The 14216-nt window shown below is 66.2% G+C and overlaps 2 protein-coding genes across 3 annotated transcripts; one reads left to right on the top strand and one right to left on the bottom strand.

Annotated features, from left to right (window-relative positions):
- Positions 1-1256: 1256 nt before the first annotated feature.
- On the bottom strand, positions 1257-2651 carry CCR10 (C-C motif chemokine receptor 10). Its single transcript, XM_068167019.1, has one exon. It carries the CDS (start codon positions 2640-2642, stop codon positions 1581-1583), a length of 1062 nt encoding a protein of 353 aa, XP_068023120.1. The 5' UTR covers positions 2643-2651; the 3' UTR covers positions 1257-1580.
- Positions 2652-5564: 2913 nt separating this feature from the next.
- CNTNAP1 (contactin associated protein 1) lies at positions 5565-14132 on the top strand. Of its 2 annotated transcripts, XM_068167081.1 has the most exons (24): positions 5565-5647; positions 6786-6887; positions 7160-7353; positions 7453-7600; positions 7771-7974; positions 8043-8227; positions 8303-8446; positions 8778-9039; positions 9119-9268; positions 9378-9549; positions 9638-9744; positions 9850-9969; positions 10102-10305; positions 10397-10553; positions 10669-10796; positions 10916-11083; positions 11160-11378; positions 11456-11695; positions 11797-12033; positions 12179-12306; positions 12426-12519; positions 12639-12872; positions 12987-13034; positions 13120-14132. In XM_068167081.1, exons 1-24 carry the CDS (start codon positions 5569-5571, stop codon positions 13308-13310), a joined length of 3915 nt encoding a protein of 1304 aa, XP_068023182.1. In that variant the 5' UTR covers positions 5565-5568; the 3' UTR covers positions 13311-14132. The 2 variants fall into 2 exon arrangements, with proteins under 2 accessions (XP_068023182.1, XP_068023183.1); XM_068167082.1 differs by lacking the exons at positions 12426-12519; positions 12987-13034; positions 13120-14132 and having other exon boundaries at positions 12639-12748.
- The last annotated feature ends 84 nt before the right edge of the window (positions 14133-14216 follow it).

Genomic DNA, 14216 nt, shown 5'->3' with positions numbered 1-14216 from the left:
CTCTGGGAGCCTGCGGTGCTGGGATGCGCACGCAGGAAGCGCCGGCTGCCAGCTCCCTCCCACGCAGCCAGCACCGGACCTGGGCCAGGGGTTGAGCTCTGCTCTGAGGCAGCCAATGCAGACCAGGGCACTGCAACCGTGCCCTCTTGCCACGATGGGGGATGTGGGGAGATGGTGGCACAGCTGCAGGGCCAGCAGAGAAAGGGATCAGAGCCGTTTGAAGCCACTGGCTGGGCAGGGAGTGGGGCAGCTGTGCTGTTGGCCAGGGACCGCCAGAATCCGGCCCTTGCTCCCACCGGCAGCAGGGTCAGCACAGGCTGTGGGGGACGGGAGCTCAGCACCCCAGCCCTACGGCTGCTTACTCAGCAGTAATCACTCTTCCGGCCCACGAAATGTCTTCTCTCCACCGGCACTGGGCTAATCCAGAGCAGGAGCCTGGGGGGGAGCCCGGGCAGGTCCCAGAGGAGCTTCCCTGCACGTCCAAGCTGGTATTCCACTCAGCTGGGCTCAGCACCCAGGGCTGCTGCATGGCCCTAGGTATTGCTGGCCAGTGGCCGTGTGCCACTTGGCATGGTGCCAGCCCCGTGGGGGTGGAGTTATCTGAATCATGCCAGCCCCAGCCACGGTGTTCTGGTCCTGTGGGAGGTGGGAGCTACTGGGCCAGGCTGTGCCAAGGCAGAGGAGCTTGTGCAGGAAGTTGGGGGAGGAGGAAAGTCCCTTCGGCTCTTCTGGCCTCCAGCCCCTGGAGGGGGCTTCCAAATGGACCCAGGATACTTTCTTTCCACGAGGGCTTCTATTGTCACCAGCCCAGTGAGCCCCAGCCCGTCTGGCACCCTGCCCGGAGGGGTGATGGTGTGGGCAGTACTGGCGGGCGACTTCTGCTCCTGCTCCCCGATGTCCTCTCTGACCTCCCGAGCAGAGGGGAATGAGGGTGCCAGACCCGAACATACCCCTACAGCTCCCCAGAGCCACCGTGGAGCACCTGCCAGGCCCTGCGCTGTCTCCTCGCCCCGTTCCACGGCCTGGCTCCTCCGTGTCCAGGCACAGCCGCGGGGATAGGCAGGGACAGGCGAGGGACCGGCGGCGGGGGAGGGGGACAGGCAGGGACACGACGCGCGGGGTTTTGCCGCCGCCTGCTGGCCGCCCCCGGCAGCGCCTGCTCCGTGCGCCCCCCTCCCCGGCCCAGCAAACTCCCTCGCAGCAGCGCCCCACGCTTCCCCCGGCCAGCCCTGGTCCGCACGGACACGGCGCTGGGGCAGCGGGGCTCGACCGGGGTTTATTGTGAGCGGGGCACCAGCTGCCCCCTCGGTCTCTCCTGTGCGCATCCACCCCGCGCTCACTGCCACCACAGAGCCCCCCCTCAGCACGCGTGACACCGCACAGAGCACGTGTGACACCGCACAGAGCACGCGTGACACCGCACAGAGCACGCGTGACACCGCACAGCCCCCTGCAGCACAGCGACATCGCAGGGTCCTCCCGGGAAGCCCAGGCAGCGCTCCTGCGCACTGTGGGTCTGCTCTTGCCCACGTGCGAGCAGGCACCGTGCGGATCGTGCCCCGGCCGTGGGCACCATGTCCCTACATAATGTCCTGGCAGGTGGAGAGCGACGCCCGCCGGCGGGGACTGGGGCAGCCTGGGCAGCGTGGCTCAAGGGGCCCCACGCAGCCAGCATCGCTTGCCAGCAGCCACAGCTCCCGGCGGAAGCGCTGGCCCAGGAAGGCATAGAGCAGGGGGTTGAGGCAGCAGCGCAGGTAGGCCAGGCCGCCCGTCACCAGCAGTGCCAGGTCCTTGCGGCGGCTCTGGGCGCAGGTCACCTCCCAGCTGGCCAGCAGCTCAGCTGTGTCCAGCAGCACCATCAGGCTGTGGGGCAGCTGCAGGGCCACAAACACCAGCACGAGGGCCAGCAGCACCCGCAGTGCCCGGTGAGGCTGGGCACCACGAGCTGCCAGCAGCGTTCGGGCCACAGCGGCGTAGCAGCTCACCATCACTAGGAAGGGCACTGCGAAGCCCAGCACCACCTGCACCACGTTGGTGGTCCCCCGGGCCACCCGCGACACTGCGCTGGGGAAGACGACTCGGCAGAGCTGGAGATCCTGGTGCTGCTCCGCTTGGCCGTAGACAAACTGGGGCAGTGCCAGCAGCAATGCCAGCAGCCAGGCCAGTCCCGCTGTCAGCCAGCCGTGGCGGCGAGCCCTGGGGCGCAGGCGGCATGCAGCTGGCACCCTCACGATGGCCACGTAGCGATCCACACTGATGCAGGTGAGGAAGAGGAAGCCGCTGTAAAAGTTGAGGGCATAGAGGCCCTGCAGCGCCTTGCAGGCGGCCGTGCCTGGGGACCAGCCCTGCAGCGTGTTGGTGACGGCAAAGGGCAGGGTGAGGAGCAGCAGGAGGTCAGACAGGGCAAGGTGCAGCAGGCAGACGTCGGTCACGCTGTGTGCCCGGCGGTAGCGAGTGTGAGTGAGCAGGACCAGCCCATTGCCCACTGCGCCTAGCAGTGAGAGCAGAAGGTAGGCAGCAGGCTGGTAGGCACGGGCGAAGTCCTGCACTGCTTGCTTCTCACAGAGCTCGGGCAGCATGGCCTCCTCCCACGAGCTGTGGTACTCCCAGGGGTAGAAGTCAGTGGTGGCAGTTGGCTCCATCCCGATGGGGCTGGGGGTCACCTGTGAAGAGTGAAACTGAGCAAGGGAGGTGGCAGCCAGATGCCTCCTCCCCCAGATCCATCACCACCCCTGGCCCTGCACTCAGTGCAGTTTCTGTCTTGCACTCAGCCCGAGGCAGCTGCAGGTTTGCAGCTGCAGGTTTGCTGTGCTCAGTCATTGCGAGAGCAGCTGTGTGCTTCCCCTGCAGCACAGAGCAGGCAGGGAAACGTGACCCCAGCCACGGTGTTCCTGGCACAGCACCACCCCCAACAAGCTAAGCGTGTCCCCACCACGGGGGAGCTGCCCCTGATGTCCCCTCAGGGCTCCATTCTGGCATCCTCAAGTGGGTGCTTTGGACGGGTTTCCACATGCATCCCTGCAGTGTGCATGGGGACTTGTCCAAGGCACCTACTCACCCACTTATGGCCCTGAGGATCCCGGTGCTGGCACAGCCCCACACTGCCCACTCAGGGATGTCCCAGTGCCTTGCAGCTGTGCACATTGCTCCCAACCTCTCGATCTTTCTCTGGGATGGAGGGACAGCATTGCAGCCACGCAGGTTATGATCTAGCACGGCTCTGCCACAGAGCAGTTTTGCTCTGGAACCTGTCAGTTAGTCCAGGTAGGCTCCCCTCATCCCACCACCCACTCTGGGGCTGCAGGTGGGATCTGAAGCCAGTTCTAGGGCACACTGACTCCCCAGTAGCTCCCCCAGCTCCATCCCTGCTCCAAGCCTCAGGGACCTGCAGCACCAAGTGCTGCCCTGCATTCCCAGGGCCTCAGGGCCCAGCCAGCCCATAAGAGTTGAGAAGCAACAAGAAGAGCCAGCGAGGATGGTGCCCACGCGTCCCCCCACGAACTCCTCCACTCCACAGCCCACTCACCTGCTCCTGCATCGTGCAGCCAGACCTTGCTCCTGGCCCGTGGCTCTGGAGCCGTTGGCGTGGTAGAGTTGTGGTCTGACCACGGCGCTGCTGCCGATACCGAGAGCTGTGCAGAGCACAAGCCCAGCCCTATGGGAGGGAAGCAAGGGGGCAGGTGTGACCCCGCGCCGCAGCCGGTCCTGCATCTTCTGCTTGATGAGCAGCACCTGCATACTGAGGACAGAAATAGCAGCTCTGCTCAGCCCTTGGTGTGCCGGGGCCAAGCCTCAGAGCACCCTGCTGGGGGGAGCAGGGCCTGACTGAGGGACTACAGCACATGCAGGAGACCCCTGCCAACCCTAGGGCTGTTTGTGGCTCCTGAGGAGCTGCTTCTGAGGCCAGAGTGGAGCACGGGCTGCTGTGGGCTGGCAATAAGCTGGGACCAGCAGAGCTGTGTCTGGTCTGGGAATGGCTCATCCTGATGGGAAACGTAGCAATTCCAGGAACTGGTGCAGGGCATCCCCCTCATCCAGGTGTCCCAGCCCTGCCCTGCAACTCCTACAACCCACCCCCCTCTATCCCCATGGCCCTGTACCCCCTCACCCCTGTGGCACCAGGCAGGCATCTTGCTGGCTGTTGACAATGGAATTCCTCATTAAAGAGAGGATTGTTTCCTGTGGGGCAGAGGCTCCACGCTCCTCTCCCCAGGCGGGGAGCAAATTGATCCCTGGCTTTGATGGGTTTGTGCTGTTTGCAGCACTAATCCCTCAATCCCCCTTTCTCCCCACCACAACCGACTTTGCTGTGGCTTATCCCAGCTCTGCCTTTGCCTCTCCAGCTGCCTCCAGCCAGGCATGGGGAGCAGGCATAGCTTCTGCCAGCCCCAGGATCGTGCTGCTGGTGCCCACGGGGCTGTGGAGTTGCTGGGCTCTGGATGGAGTGGGGCTGGGCAGAGGCCAGTTCCCTGTGGTGTCAGGATGAGGCTGTGTGGGGCTGTGGCTCCCCTGGGGATGGACTGAGAGGCTCTGTGAGAGTCTGTGGGATGAGAAGGCTGCTGGCCTCATCCCTGGCACATATGTCCAGCTCCCAGCAGCAGAACTCCCAGAGTGCTCCTGGCTGCTCCATGACCCCATCACACCTGCGGCTTTCTGTTCCCTCTTTCGCCCCGACCCCGGTTCTGCCTGAGCACGAAATGGCCCTGGCGGCCGCTGCCTGCAGGTGACACTGACGCTGCCAGGAACCTGCTTGGAGCCAGCTTGGACCCTCAGTGCATCCCCATCCCTTGGAGCTGGGCTTGGGGCTCCTGGGAGCGGGAGGAGTCCTCACAGAGACAGGGGGATACTGTGGGGCCTGTGAGGCAGGCAATGTATGTAGGTCATGTGGCTGACAGCCCCCTGCCCCCTCCGTGGGTGTCTGGGATGTTTGGGAACAGACAGGGGCTAAATCCCAGCTCACCACGGGAGAGAACACTGACCCCAAAACCCGCAGCCCTTAATCTGCAGCTTGATTACAAACGGCTGCAATCAAACGGCTGCCACATCTGCTGCGCTCCGCCCCTCCGCTGCCGCAGGCGCTGGGCCACGGCTGGGGTGATCACGTCTGGGGGGAGCCGGGGCTGGGGGTGCACGGCATGCAGCCCGATGCAAGGGCTCGGGGCAGGGCTGGGCACGGCCGGGGTCGGGGGCTGCAGTTAATGCCCAGGAGCAGACCCACGCGTGTCTGCCCCGCGCTGCCCACGCACTCCTACCCTGAGCCCTCGGCAGGCCGCCGCACAAGAACTGGCCACAGACCAGGGGAGCGGTAACTGCACTGGGGCTTGAGCCGAGGACCGGGGAACCCGGAGACCCGAAGGGAACATCCCTGGAGGAGCGGCGCCGGGGGAGGCTTGTAGGGGCCGAGGCTTTGAGTTGCCCCCAGCCCGGCCCATGCGCCCCCTCCCCGGTTCCGGGGCCGCCCCCCCGCCGTCTCCCTCGCCACCGCCCCGTGGGCGGAGCCGCCGGCCCCGCTCCGCCGTGCGGCTGCAGCACCGGGAGCGGCGGCGCTCGGGGCGCTCGGGGTTCAGCATGGGCCCTCGCCGCCTGTTCGGGCTCCTGCTCGCCGCCTGCGCCGGGCTTCTGTCCACCGGCCCCGGCTGTCTCGCACGTAAGTGGGGCCGCAGCCCCGGGAACGGCCGCTCCGCACTGCGGGACCGCGCCCGCCGCCCTGGCCCCGCACCCCCGACCTACCCCGGCCCCCCGAGCCTCACCCGCTGCTCCCGTTCTCCCTGGCGTCCCTCCTTCTACCCCGGACATCCCTCAGCATCCCCCGACGCCCCGGTCCGCGCCGTCCCCAAGGTCACCGACGGACACGGACGTCCGGGCGCCGTCACTCGTGCCCTGTCCCGGGGCCTCCCCGCCGCAGGTCCCCCGGCGACGACACCACACCCAGCCTGAGCCTCCGGGGAATCCGGGATACCCGGGGATGCCCGGGAATGCCCAGGGGTGCCCTGGGCACCCGTCCCGCTGCGCCGCATTCCCTCGCCCGGTGCGGCCCCGTGTCCATAGCGCGGGGGGGTGGGCTCGAGCACCGGCATCCCCGGGCTGAGCCGATCCCGTGTCCGGGCATCCCGGCTGGAGAGTGCAGCCCCGCGGGATCCGGCCGGGCTTCGCCAGCACCTTGGCCAGCGCCGCCGACGCGGTCCGGTCTCCCGGGACTGCACCGGGCTGGGGACGGGCCCGGGGCGGGAGGTGGTTGCCCGTGAACGAGAACTGGCAAGGCCCCGGCCTCACCGAGCAGCTCTTTGCGGCCTCTTCCCCGCAGGGCTCCGGGACGCGCGGGCTGCGGTGATGGAGGCGGGGAGGGCTGCAGGAGGGGAGGGCTGCAGGAGGGGAGGGCTGCAGGCGGGGAGGGATGCAGGCAGAGGGGATGCAGGCAGGGGGTGATGCATCACGGACAGCTCGGCCCTGTAGTGAGGGCTGGGATGCGGCAAACGCTCCCGGGCCCCCCGGGCTTCCTCTGGCCCGACCGGAGGGGCTCTGCCAAGGGTGGGGCGGGGCGGGGCAGGTGGGGTCCTGGCGCCCACGTCAGTGCGGAGGCAGCTGGAGAGGGCGCCGGGGCCCGCAGAGGTGTGTCCGCTCCGCTGCAGTGGGAGGGGAGAGCGGGACCCGGCCGCGGTGTCCCCAGAGCCCACAGGATCCAGAGAGCCCTGTGGGTCCCCAGAGTCCTCGGAGATCCCCGAGCCTGAGGGCGCTGCCACGGGGACACGGCCCGGTTCAGTGTCCCAGCCCCACTCTTTCCTCAGGACCCTGCTACGATGAGCTGGTTGCTCCACTCTACTCCTCATCCCTCGGTGCCTCCTCCAGATACAACATCTTCTACTCGCCCAGCTTTGCCCGGCTGCACAGTGAGTCCCCCTGCGGGAACGGGCTGCAGATGGGGCCGGGACCATGGGCAGGGGGTGCCCCTGGCCAAGTCTTGTGTGGGGCTGAGTCATCTTCAGGTGCCCATGGCAGAGCCCTCAGCATCCCCTTAGGGGTGGGGGAGAGCCCCAAAGCCCTCCAGCTCTCACCCACAGTGGGTGCTGCTGTGGGGCTGATCAGGGAGCCTCCCCCCCTCCAGAGGGGAGCTGCTGGGTCCCCGGGCTGCGGGGCCAGCTGAGCCACTCCCACCCCGCAGGCACCAGTGGCTGGTCCCCCGACCCCCGGGACAAGCAGCCCTGGCTCCAGATCGACCTGATGCAGAAGCACCGGATCAACGCCGTGGCCACGCAGGGAACCTTTAACACCTACGACTGGCTGACGCGCTACATCCTGCTCTTCGCAGACCACCCCACCAGCTGGAAACCCTTCTTCCAGCAGGGCAGCAACTGGGTACGGGCGTGCCCGGGGGCTCTGTGGGAAGGGGTCACTGAGGGGCAGCAGTGACCCCCAGGCTGGAGCAAGGTGCTGACGGCAGCCTGTCGCCTGCAGACGTTCTTTGGGAACGTGAACGAGAGCGGAGTGGTGCGGCACGACCTGCACTACCCCATCTTCGCGCGCTACATCCGCATCATCCCCGTGGCCTGGAACCCGCGGGGCAAGATTGGGCTGCGCCTGGGCCTCTATGGCTGCCCCTACCGTGAGTACCCAGCCCAGGGGCAGCGGTAGCCCTGCGTCCCAGCATGTCCAGAAAACCCTTCCCAGAGGGGACTGCGTCCAAGCAGTCTGCAGCCAGCTCTGGCGTTCCCTGTGCTGGGGCACCTGCTGCTGCGGGCAGCGATGTGCCCGGGGCTGCTCTGCTCCCCCCAGGGTCCCATGTGCTCTTCTTTGATGGCGATGATGCCATCTCCTACCGCTTCCGGGCCAAGAGGATCAGCACCTTCGAGGATGACATCTCCTTCAACTTCAAGACGCTGGAGCAGGATGGGGTGCTGATGCATGCGGAGGGCTCGCAGGGCGACTACATCACAGTGGAGCTTAAGCAGGCCCAGCTGCTCCTGCACATCAGCTTAGGTGAGCTGGGGCTGGGGGGCTGGGGGTTGAGGGACCGGGGGGTGCAGGCTGAGGCTGCCCCTCCCCAGGCAGCAGCCCGCTGCACGCCAGCGAGAGCCACACGACGGTGGCGGTGGGCAGCCTCCTGGATGACCAACACTGGCACTCGCTGCACATCGAGCGCCTCGGCCACCACCTCAACCTGACGCTGGACGGGGAGGTCAAACGCTTCCGCTGCCGTGGCACCTTTGACCAGCTCGACCTCGACACTGAGGTGGGTGCAGCAGGGGGGGGGACACTGATCTGGGATGTGCCCTGCAGAGGGGCTGACACTCTCCTACCTGCCCAGGTCTTCTTCGGGGGAGTGATCGATCACGACAAGCAGCACCTCACCTACCGGCAGAACTTCCGGGGCTGCGTGGAGAACATCATCTTCAATGGGGTCAACGTCGCCGACCTGGCCAGGCACCGCCGACCCAACATCCGCTTCGAGGTCCTGCCTGGGGCTGGCCCTTTCCCCAGGGTCCCATCCCTGCCATGGGGTGACCTCTTTCTTGGAGGAGGGCCAAGTCCTTAGTCCCACTGTGGGGGTGACCTCTGCCCTGGGGCCAGGCTGCTCCCCCAGCTGTGGGGTGATGTGAGGCTGGGCAGTGCCATGTTCAGCCAAGCGGTGCCACATTGACCGTGCAAGGTTGCTTCTGGCCTGGGGCGCCCGCGTGGTGCTGCCAAGCAACAGCATTGACCAGGAGTGAGGGGCCCAGGGATGGGGGAATGGGGGGAGGGGGAGCATCTCCATCCTCACTGCCTCCTGTGGTCATCCCCAGGGCAGCGTGGGCCACTACTGCCAGGACCAGCTGAACAACCCCATCACCTTTGCTGGCATCAACAACTACGTGCGGGTGCCAGGGATCCCACGGCGGAACCGCCTGGCCGTCAGCTTCCGCTTCCGCTCCTGGGACACCGCCGGGCTGCTGCTCTACACCAGCTTTGCCGACAACCTGGGCTCCCTCGAGGTGGTGCTGAGCGAGGGCCAGATCAACGTCTCCATCGCCCAGCCCGGCAAGAAGAAGCTGGAGTTTGCAGCAGGTGGGCAGTGGAGCAGACTCAGGAGCAGGGGTTGGTTTGGTGGCAGGGCCACCCCACGTCCTCTCCTCTTCCCGCGCAGGGCATCGCCTGAATGATGGCTTCTGGCACTCGGTGCAGCTGGTGGCGCGGGACGGCTCGGCCGTGGTGACCATCGACGACGATGACGGCGCCGAGTTCCGGGTGGCACATCCCTTCCAGCTCCGCACCGGCAGCCAGTACTTCTTTGGAGGTGGGTGGTAGGGTGAGGGCTTGGGGCCAGGGCTGCCTTGGGGCCAGGGCTGCCTTGGGGCCAGGGCCAATGGGCACCCCAAGGCTGCTCACCCTGCTGTGCTCTGCAGGCTGCCCCAAGCCCGCCTCAGTCACTGGCTGCCGGTCGAACCAGACAGCCTTCCACGGCTGCCTGCAGATGCTGAATGTGGACATGCAGCCTGTGGACGTGGAGCTGCTGGCACTGCAGCGGCTGGCACAGTACTACAATGTGTACTTCAACGTCTGTGGCATCACAGACAGGTATTGGTTGGGACAGCAGCACTGGGTGGGACAGAAGGGGGCCAGGGGACTGTGCCAGCAGCAGGACAGGAGCCCTCTGTGCCCCCAGGTGCACCCCTAACCTCTGTGAACACGACGGCCGCTGTGTCCAGTCCTGGGATGACTTCATGTGCATCTGTGACCTGACTGGCTACAAAGGGGAGACCTGCCACAAATGTGAGTCCAAGGCCCCGGGGTGGGGGGACAGGCCAAGCACCCACAGCTCTTCCAGCTGCCTGGCACCCCGTTCAAGCTGGCCCCAGCCTCATTTTCCTCTTCCAGCCCTTTACAAGGAATCATGCGACGCTTACCGGGTCAGTGGGAAAACCTCAGGGAACTACACCATCGACCCCGACGGCAGTGGCCCACTCAAGCCCTTCACCGTCTACTGCGATATCCGAGGTGGGGGTGTTGGGGTCCCTCTGCCTTCTGCCCCCACGGACCAGCCTCTGCCTGTGCACTGGGGCCAGATCAGGATGGTGGGAGCAGGGGTGCCCCAGGGCAGTCAGTGCTAACTGCCCCCTGCCTCTGCAGAGGACCGAGCGTGGACCATCATCCGGCACAACCGGCACTACGCCACGCGGGTGACAGGCTCCAGCGTGGACCAGCCCTACCTGGGGGCCGTGGAGTACTGGAACGCGTCCTGGGCCGAGGTGTCAGCTCTGGCCAACGCCTCTGAGTACTGCGAGCAGCGCATCGAGTTCCACTGCTACAGCTCCCGGCTGCTCAACACCCCCTGTGAGTGCCACGGGGAGCAGGGGCGCGCTGTGGGGCTGTGCCATGCGGCTGTGCTGTGGCACCATGCCCTCACCCTCCCCTGTGCCTGCAGATGGGCCGCCCTTCAGCTTCTGGATGGGCCGTCACGATGAGCGGCACTACTACTGGGGGGGCTCACGGCCGGGCGTCCGGCGCTGCGGCTGCGGCCTGGACAAGAACTGTGTCGACCCTAAGCACTTCTGCAACTGCGACGCTGACCACGCGCTGTGGTGAGCTGGGGGTGTGGGGGCTGCAGACAGACTCCTAGGAGCCCAGGCAGGAGTTCAGGTGGGAATTTGGGCTGGTGAAGCCCCTCAGGGCCCCTCTGATGCACATCATTTGCAGGAGGACAGACAAGGGTCTGCTGACCTTCGTGGACCACCTGCCTGTCACCCAGGTTGTGGTGGGAGACACGAACCGCACCGGCTCTGAAGCCCAGTTCCTGCTGGGGCCCCTGCGGTGCTACGGAGACCGTGAGTGACCTGACCCTGCCTGCAGAGCGCCTGTGCCCACCTAGGTCCCACGCCTGTGGGGCCAATGTGCCCATGCAGGGTCCATGCCCAACCTTCAATGCCCCTCCTGCTCCCTGCAGGCAACACCTGGAACACCATCTCCTTCAACAGGGGCGCGGCCCTGCTCTTCCCCACCTTCCAGGCCAACCACAGCCTTGACATCTCCTTCTACTTCAAGACCACCGCCCAGTCTGGCGTCTTCCTGGAGAACCCCGGCTCCCGAAACTACATCCGCGTGGAGCTCAACAGTATGGGTGGGGGGAGGGTGTGGGGCACATGGGGTGGCAGGACCAGGCACCTCTCCCCAACACCGCATCCCTGCAGCCACCAGGGACGTGGTGTTTGCCTACGACATCGGGAACGGGGACGAGAACGTGACGGTGCGGGGGCAGGTGCCCTGGAACGACGATGAGTGGCACCAGGTGAAGGCTGAGCTCAATGTCAAGCTGGCACGGCTGCGGGTCGACAAGCTGCCCTGGGTGGTGCGGGCGGCTCCCCCCCAGAGCTTCGTCCGCCTGGACTTTGACAGACCCCTCTACGTCGGTGAGAGCCCCTGGCCACGGCCCCGCACCCCCAGCTGCCCAGGGGCCACAGGGCACTCAGTCTTGGCCCCGCTGCAGGTGCAGCAGAGCACAAGATGCGCCCATTCCTGGGGTGCCTGCGGGCACTGCGGATGAACGGGGTGACACTGAACCTGGAGGGCAAGGCCAACGAGACCGAGGGTGTGCGGGTCAACTGCACTGGGCACTGCCAGGACCCACCGGTGCCCTGCCAGAACAGCGGGCTCTGTGTCGAGCGCTACAGCCACTACAGCTGCAACTGCAGCGTCTCCGCCTTTGACGGGCCCTTCTGCAATCACGGTGAGCAGCTGCACACACCCCACCACCCCCCCCGCGCCCAGCCTGGTAGGGAGGGGAGGGCAGAGGAGCCAGCGCTCCTGTCACCCCACGGCTGCCCACAGATATCGGTGGGTACTTCGAGGAAGGCACCTGGGTGCGCTACAACATCCTGCCCATGTCGCTGTATGCCGCCCGCGAGTTTGCCAGCATTATCAGCAGCCCCTGGCAGCCTCTGCCCGGCTACAACCTCACCAGCGAGGAGGTCAGCTTCAGCTTCAGCACCACCTCAGCACCGGCCGTGCTGCTCTACGTCAGCACCTTCGTCAAGGACTACATGGCTGTGCTCATCAAGGATGATGGTGAGCGCAGGGTTCCTCACTCCAGGGCTCCTCAGGGCCTGCGGGGACCTCCCCGAGTGCCGGGGCCACAGGGGAAGCCCCATGGAGGGGCTGGACTTATCCCCCGAGAGCTCAGTACCCATTGTCAGCCCTGCTCTGCCCGCAGGGAGCCTGCAGCTGCGCTACCAGCTGGGCACCAGCCCCTATGTCTTTGCCCTCACCACCAAGCCAGTGACAGACGGGAGGCCACACCGCGTCAACATCACTCGCCTGCACCGCACGCTCTACACGCAGGTACCCGGCCAGAGCCTGGGGGGCTGCAGGGCTGGGCTCAGGCTGGAAGGGGGCACAGGCAGGACGGCAGCAGGTGGAGGAGGTTCAGCGGGTGCTGACGCCGTGCACCTGCCTGCCAGGTGGACTATCTCCCTGTCGTGGAGCACCAGTTCTCCCTGTTCGTGGACAGCAAGCTGGACTCACCCAAAAACCTGTACCTGGGCCGTGTGATGGGTGAGCTCGGTCCTGTCCTTGGCTGCCCCCTCCCACCCTGGGATCTCTCAGGTCTCCTCTGCACAGCACTGTCCTTGCCCTCCGCAGGGGATGATCCTTCTCCTTCTGTGCCCCCACAGAGACCGGCGTGATTGACCCCGAGATCCAGCGCTACAACACGCCTGGCTTCTCAGGCTGCCTCTCGGGGGTGAAGTTCAACACCCTGGTCCCACTCAAAGCCATCTTCCGCCCCACCAGCGTCCTGCAGCCCTACAGCATCAGGGGAGAGCTGGTAGAGTCAAGCTGTGCCTCCATGCTCCCCCTCACCACCATCCTTATACCTCCTGAGATGGACCCCTGGTACATGGGCACAGGTAGGTGCCATAGTGGGACGCTGGTGGAGAGGGAGCCCCCAGCAAGCAGTGTAGATCCTGCTACAAGCACAAGCCCCCACTGCAGCCCAGGCTGATCCACCTCTGTCTCCACAGAGTTCCCACACGTGCACGACGACGGCTGGATCGCCATCATCATCGGGTGTAAGTGAAGTCCCTGGCCACTGTCCCCCCACCTCTGCCTCGGCCTTGCACCCCCCAGCCCCTCACCACTGCCTCTGCCCCGCAGTTGTGATTTTCCTGCTCCTGTTGCTCGGGGCGCTGCTGGCGCTGCTCTACTTCTACCACCACCGCTACAAGGGCTCCTACCACACCAACGAGCCCAAGGCGGTACAGGACTACGGTAGCGCTGCCAAGCCGCTGTCGGTGCGCAAGGACCAGAACCTGCCCCAGATCCTGGAGGAGCCGAAAGGGGACTAGCAGGGCCCGGGGGTGGGACGGGCTCACAGCCCCCGCAGGCCTGGGAGCTGCCTGGGTGCGAGCGAGCGTCGCGGGACCAAAGGGCCGGGCACACCTGAACTGCCAACACCGCCTCCGAATCGGACCTCACCGCACCGACCGCCAGATTCCCCCCGCGGCCGCCACCGACCTGGCCCCGGAGCGCGGCCACGACCTGCCGAGCCCCGGCCCCGCTCGCCCCGGGCACGCCGGCGGCTCCTGCGCCAGGGGCAGGCTTCTGCCTCCCACTGCTGCCAAATCCTGCCCTGCCTCCGGCGGGGACACCCTGGGCACGGCAGCCCTGCCCGCTGTCGCCAGCCTGTTCGCAATGCCCGCGCGTAGATTCCCCGCTGCTGTTCGCTTAGCCAGAGCCACAACGGAACAGGCAGTGCCCGGCCCCGGGGCACCCCTGGGCGCGCCCTGCCCTCCCGGGCGCTGCCGCGCATGACGCCGCCGCACTTCGCTGAGATGCTGCTTTCACACCATCAGGTACGGATCCTTTCTAACGTTTTTGTTGCCGGACACTCTACCACACTCTGGGTTTTTTATTCTATCGGTTTGTATAAAACTCCAACGGGAAGCTCCTGTCGGGCGCCGCGCTCTGCGCGCCGGTGGTCTGCAGTTTGCCAAGCGCCGGTTCTCAGCCCAGCAAAGCTGCTGCTCTGTCGCTGCGCTGCGGCCAGGCGACGTTACAGGAACGCATTCATCTGCCCACAGGCCTGGCTCTGCCGGGCACTTTATTTCTGACCCCCCGTTATGCTGAATGAGATGTGAAGATTCTCCAATAAAGGCAGAATGAAGGCGCTTGACGGCCCCCGGCTGCCGCTCGCTCTGCTCCTGCCACGGCTCCGGGGGGCCTGGGGCAGGGCCCGGCCTGGACAGCAGCGA

The sequence above is a fragment of the Melanerpes formicivorus genome, unplaced genomic scaffold (assembly GCF_026170545.1).
Source record: "Melanerpes formicivorus ecotype bairdi unplaced genomic scaffold, bMelFor1.0.p_v2 SCAF_112, whole genome shotgun sequence".
NCBI classification, from domain to species: domain Eukaryota; kingdom Metazoa; phylum Chordata; class Aves; order Piciformes; family Picidae; genus Melanerpes; species Melanerpes formicivorus.
The sequence above is the reverse complement of the archived record's forward strand: the minus strand, read 5'-3'. Positions and strand labels throughout refer to the sequence as shown.

Bases quoted from the DNA above. Each gene is read 5' to 3' on its own strand.
- CCR10 (XM_068167019.1), bottom strand. From the start codon at position 2,642: ATGGAGCCAACTGCCACCACTGACTTCTACCCCTGGGAGTACCACAGC.
- CNTNAP1 (XM_068167081.1), top strand. From the start codon at position 5,569: ATGGGCCCTCGCCGCCTGTTCGGGCTCCTGCTCGCCGCCTGCGCCGGG. The intron at 5,648-6,785 runs GTAAGTGGGGCC...CTCTTTCCTCAG, and splicing joins CGGCCCCGGCTGTCTCGCAC to GACCCTGCTACGATGAGCTG. The intron at 8,447-8,777 runs GTCCTGCCTGGG...GGTCATCCCCAG, and splicing joins GACCCAACATCCGCTTCGAG to GGCAGCGTGGGCCACTACTG.